This window comes from Leucopleurus acutus (genome assembly GCF_964270905.1).
Source record: "Leucopleurus acutus genome assembly, chromosome: 6".
NCBI classification, from domain to species: domain Eukaryota; kingdom Metazoa; phylum Chordata; class Mammalia; order Artiodactyla; family Delphinidae; genus Leucopleurus; species Leucopleurus acutus.
This window is the reverse complement of record NC_139149.1, coordinates 100,472,645-100,478,432: the sequence shown is the minus strand read 5'-3', so window position 1 is coordinate 100,478,432 and position 5,788 is coordinate 100,472,645. Positions and strand designations below refer to the sequence as shown.

Sequence of the window (5,788 nt, the reverse complement as noted above, 5' to 3'; positions counted from 1 at the left end):
CATTTTGATAGCTATTTCTCTGGTAGTCTGAAATTTTAAAAGGGAGAGAGAAGCAAACCCACCTCTGTTCAAGCCACCCAAAGACCAATATGTCCCTTTTTCTTGTAGCATTGTACTTCTCAAAGCAGGCTCACACTCATTTGCTCCTAGGCCTAAATTATTTCTGTAAACAATTTTTGAATATTATGTACAACACAAATCATTGATAACCAGTTCCTGGCGTGATAAAATAGCTTGTGTCAGACCCTCCCATTAACATCTAACGTATATACTCTAGACAACATATAAAAGTGATTGTATGAAAACATGGAGACCAGCCAAGCAAGAAAAACTAGAGGGAATATAATCCTTGAAAAAAGGGAAAACCTCCCCCCGCAACCAATGAGTTCCACATTTAACAGGCTTTTCCCCTAATGATACTTCACAGTTTCCTGTAGCACATGGGGAAATAGGCATGAAAGGCAGAGAGAGTGGAAGTCTGAATGGCCAAGGAAGTAGTGGTTGGAGTACAGGAATGCCAGAGCAGGTAGAAATTGAGCAAGAACTCTGGGAAATGAGTGAGCTACAGAGAGGGGAACCCAAAATCCACATGCAAATTCCCCTCACATCCTTAGATACCTTCTAAATGGCACAAGTGCAGGGCGAGATTTTAAGGAACCTAGTGGAAAAGTCAAATATCTGAACAGGGATTTTTTTTTTGTAGCTTCCACAGTGTTTGGGACACCAAGTTTGGGGTTCAGGACTCCCAAAATGAAAAGGCCTTGGTAGGGCTTCCCTGGTGGTGCAGTGGTTGAGAGTCTGCCTGCCGATGCAGGGGACACGGGAGGACACGGTCCGGGAGGATTCCACATGCCGCGGAGCGGCTGGACCCGTGAGCCATGGCCGCTGAGCCTGCGCGTCCGGAGCCTGTGCTCCGCAACAGGAGAGGCCACAACAGTGAGAGGCCCGCGTACCGCAAAAAAAAAAAAAAAAAAAGAAAAAAAAAAAGAAAAAGAAAAAAAGAATACAGTGATTTGAACCTGGGCGATGACAGTGGATGTGGAGGAGTCATGGATGTGCATATACTCAGCAGGTCAAACCCGTGACTGCTGAAGGTTTTAAGGCGGGTAAGGGTGAAGTAAGCAGCAGGATAATAAAAATAGACTAGATTCATTGAGTGCCGACTATCCAGTCGCTGTTCATATTTAATCCTCGCAACAAACCTATGAGGCAGGTACAATTCGCACCCACATTTTACATGCAATCCGTTTTTCCAGCCTTGGGATTGGGAGTAGAGGCGGTAGTCCTCGGGACCTGCTTTATGTAAAAAAGGAGTGGGCTCCTGGGAGTAAGGTGGGGTGGCCTGTGGGGAGGTAGGGAAGTAAGGGTTGGGTAGGCGTCCGCAGGGGGCAGGGCCCGCCGGCCATTGGTCCCGCTGCCAAGGGAGCTTTGTGCAGATCCAGTCTCGCCAGCGGGTGGGAAGCGACAGCCCCGCTCAGTCCCTCCAGCAGCTGTCTCTACCTCATCTGCGATTTGGTGGGGAGCCAGCGCACCAAGCCCGGGAGGATGCGGCGCCCGCTGTGGCCTGGGGGCTTCCGGGGGCTCTGGCGGCTCCTCTGCTTCCTGCTGCTGAAGAGCCGCCCAGGGAGCGGCCGCGACGTTAGTGATCACGGTCAGGAGGACACCTGGGGGTGCGGGCAGGGCCAGAGAGCGATTCTGAAAGAAGTGGGTCCGCGGGCCTCAAGGTTAGGAACTTAGGAGGAAAGGAATCTGTTTGGAGGGTGAGAAGAGAAAAATGCGCAGAAAGAGGCGCAGGCCTGGCGTGGGGCTCGGTGTATGGGGTGCGGACTTAAGAGAAGCGGACTCGGGAAGATTGGGGATTCGGGAGAAGGACTGAAACACACGGGGCCAGCGGGAAGTAGAACCGGCCTGGGCGGCCGCAAGAAAACCAAGACGCGCTGAGGGGCCAGGGAAGAGATGCCCATGGCTGAGGGATAGTCAGGGGACCAGGATCTCTGCACAGTAGGAGCAGGGGCCGCGGGTATCGGGCTCCGGAGAGAAGGCTGGGCCGAGGGATGACCCAAGGCTTCTTTATAAGCCCCTAGAGCCTGGTGTTTGCGATCCAATTTCCGGCAAGAACGGGAAGGCTAGGATGGCGTAAAAAAGAATGGAGGGGGAAAGGATCCATCCTCTTCCTTCCCCTTCACTCTGCGCCAACCGGGTAGACCATCGCTGACACGTGGGAGCAGCCAGAGACCGACTGCGCAGGCTCGAGGATTCCAGCGCCCTGCGCTTGGGGCAGACGGCGGAGACTCCTAGTCTGATACCAACTCTCCTCGCCCGATTCTTGGGTTTAGAGGCCAATGCAGAGGACTCGCGAAAAACTGTAGGAGGAGACCTGGGGGCGGGGGGCGGGACGCGTGGGGTGGGAGAGGACCGGCAAGACTTGTGGGGATGACTCGCTCTCTTTACTGCCCAGAGCCGCCTCCATGCCAGGCTTTGGCCACCGCTCAGCACCACGGACAGCGCCAGGGGCCCTGTGGGTCTGGCTGAGGGTGTCTGGGTCACCACTTTTCTATTAGTTCTGGAAGCGCTGCCTCAGAGAAGCTCTCTCCTTCCAGAAACTATTTTCCTTCTCAATATTAGGTTCTGCTCCTTCCTAAAGCCAGGAAAATGATATTAGGATCCATTTGACTGGGGAAGAGAATTCCCTTTTCATGATGACTCATGGTAGTTCCACTATAGGAAAACAAACAAACAAACAAACATCCCAGACTCCAACCCTACCCCATTTACCTGGAATGAGGCAAGTGTGTATAGCATTAGGAATTATCTCCATCCCCGTCCTTCCCTTTTGCACAGTCGGGCAAACTGTGGCTTTCAGGACAAGGATCCAGACACTCAAACCCTATACATACCAATATTTTCTTCCTCGAAGGATTCCAGGCGTCCTCTCCAATCCCCTCCAGGCTTCAAAGCCTTCCCTGAATGCAGTTCACCTGCTCTCCATGCCCTACCTGTTCACCTGATTATCCATTCTGTGTGTGTAGCTTTCTAAGTCTCTTCTTACCTCACCCTCCACAGGCTGCCTGTGGAGCTTGGTTCTTACCTGGAAGTTGGTACCAAAGGTGAATGAGGTGCAGGCGCTGAGGAACAGGGCAGGTGGTGACGGGGGAAGGAAAAATGAAAAGGAGGACTTGAAAGGAGGTGGGGGTCTGGTGAAGGGGACAGAGACCACTGAACCCAGGGGTGATAGTGGAAAGAAGCTGCTTTCCTTCAGCTGCGATTTGGAAGGCTTCTGGTCAAGCTCCTTTCTCACACCACTATTTTGCCCTTAGATGGTCAGGGCCAAGTGGGAGTGGGGCACCTCTGGACCCTCCAAGGATTTACCACCCCAGTCTTCCAGCAGTTGCAAGTTGTACTCCAGCGGATTATGCCCCAAGGTGAGTAAGAGCTGGAGAAGAGAGGCTGAGGCTTGGTCAGATACAGGGGTATAGTGAGGGGCTTTTTGACCTGAGAACAGGCTTTCAGCCCCAAATGTCTCTACTTGACACTTTCCTGTCATGCTTACCTCATGGAGAGTTAGGAGAGACCAAAATGGGGATGGAGGTAGAAGGGCAGGCTGTTTGCCCTTGAACACCCTGGAAGGGCCCAGCAGAGGCTTCTAGAAGAAGCCCCTGGAAGAGGTCAGCATCTAACTCCTTGGGACTAGCCCCAACTCCAGGCACTATCTGAGTTTTTCCAGAGCCAGGAATCCTTAAGTTCTCAGCCAGGAGAATACACACACACACACACACACACACACCCCTAAGCCTCTGAGTAGGAAGCAGAGCAAATTGTATGACAAATAGAAGAGAGGAAGGAAAGGGAGTGGGGACTCCCTTGAAGACAGATGGCTGACCCTTCCTTAGAGCAGAGTTTCATGAATGGGAGAAGAGTCAGATAAGAAATCTGGCTTGAGTTCATGTTACTACTACCACTACTGATGTCTAATATGTGTAAAATGCCTTAGAGTAGTGCTTCTCAAAGTGCATCCCCAGACCAGTAGCATCAGCATCACCAGGAGACTTGCTGGAAATGCTAATTCATGACCTTCACCCCAGAATCAGAAGTTCTAGGAGGGAGGAACAGCTATCTGTGTTTTAACAAGCCTTGCAGGAGATTCTGATGTACTCTAAAGTTTGGGAATCACTGCCTTAGAGTTTTCTCAGCACTCTGTACATCCCTAATCTCATTTAATTTTCACAATAGCATCAAATGAGTCAGCAAAAAGAGTATAGTCCTAATCCTAACTGAATGTTTATTATATGCCAGGCACTGTACTAAGCAAATTTTATATGCCATCTCATTTCATTCTCTCCACAAACTGTGATCCTTTGGCTACTTGAGGGAGAAGGGGAGTGTTGACCTCACTCTGGTCTCTGGAATGGGCCAGTCAGAGCATCCCAGCTATTAATTCACCACCTCCTTTCAACCTGCAGGTTTGTTCTGGAAGGATGACATGACCCAGGATGTGATGACACAGAAGATGGGGCACATTGGCAAACTCCACCCCCAGGATCCATGTGTGAGGATGGGGCAAGAAGCCTTTCCCACCAAAACCACCGGGGTGAGGTGTGTGAAGCCTATGGTCAGTCCATGATGTCTGGTGGACAGAGAAATAGGGAGGGAACGGGTATTAAAACTGCAGGTAAGAGCCGCCAGGAGCACTCTGAGAATGACTCAGAAGTCCTGTCTGGGATCTGCAGGAAACAGTTCCATGAACCACTAGTGACACCTGCAAAGGGAGACGAGGGAGGTGCTAGCAAGCCTAGGTCCCATTTCTCATCCCCATCTCTTGTAGGAGCAAGCAAGGGGAGAAACTTCGACTCCTATTCCCCAAGGTGAGACTCGTGTCTTCTCAAGACTTTTAAAAGCCCTGACTTTGGGTCCCATCTCTTTCCCTCTGGGGCCCTGTCACCCTTTTCTGCCTCCTTCTTGACTCCTGGCTTCCCTCCTCACAGGCCCCAGTGGTCAAGGTGAACAGGGATCAGTGCTTTACCTCCAAAGTGGTTTCGAAGGCCCTGAAACGAGAGGTGACCAACCTGTCAAGGTGAGGGGCTCACTTTTTCTAGGGAAGTTGGAATCACCAAGGACATGTTTAAATGAGGGAGGCAGGTGTGAAGGAGGGAAATGGGTATTGGTGTGTGAACACAGAAGCTGCATTTTCCTGTCTCTCTCAGACTACTTGTGGGCATCCGTATGAAAGGTTGGGGGGCGTGATGCAGGTGCTGGGAGTCTCTAAGGGTGAAATGATCTATAGGATCATTCACAGGCACTGAATTTCCAAAGGCATAGAAAACTGCAGAGTTTTCAATGTTAAGTAAAAAGTTCTCCTTTTCTCCATGTACTCCCTTGTATATAGCAAGTGATAGCAAAGCTCCTTTGGATGAATGGGAGACGTAGCCCAGAGGCCCTCACATTCACCTCTTCCCCGCCTGCTCTACTCTGTGGCCTGGGCAAGTCAACTGGGCAAGGCTTGGAGTTATCTACCTAGGATGCTTGAACTCTTCGGAATCCAGATTGAAAACACCCATTTAGCACTCCCATCTATCTACAGATGAGACATTGGGGCCCAGGCTGGTCAAGCAACTTACTCAAGGCTGCATAGCAAGTTCATGGCAGAGCTAAGACTGGACCCAGGTCTCCTGATTCCCAGCCCTTTCCCCATACACAGTCCCTGCCCTTCCTCTCAGGGACTGCGGTGTGGGTTGTGCTGCCCCAAACATCAGACTCCTCCATATTGACAAAAGTCCTTTTCTGAACTAAG

At 51.0% G+C, this 5,788-nt stretch overlaps 1 protein-coding gene across 1 annotated transcript; it reads left to right on the top strand.

The window, feature by feature from the left end:
• Window positions 1–1,545: 1,545 nt before the first annotated feature.
• RESP18 (regulated endocrine specific protein 18) lies at window positions 1,546–5,241 on the top strand (the record flags this gene model as incomplete). The annotated part of the gene is made up of 6 exons (XM_082841603.1): window positions 1,546–1,651; window positions 3,318–3,422; window positions 4,461–4,593; window positions 4,823–4,862; window positions 4,983–5,071; window positions 5,202–5,241. The coding sequence occupies 6 exons, from the start codon at window positions 1,546–1,548 to the stop codon at window positions 5,239–5,241; spliced, it is 513 nt and encodes a 170-aa protein (XP_082697729.1).
• Between the last annotated feature and the right edge of the window lie 547 nt (window positions 5,242–5,788).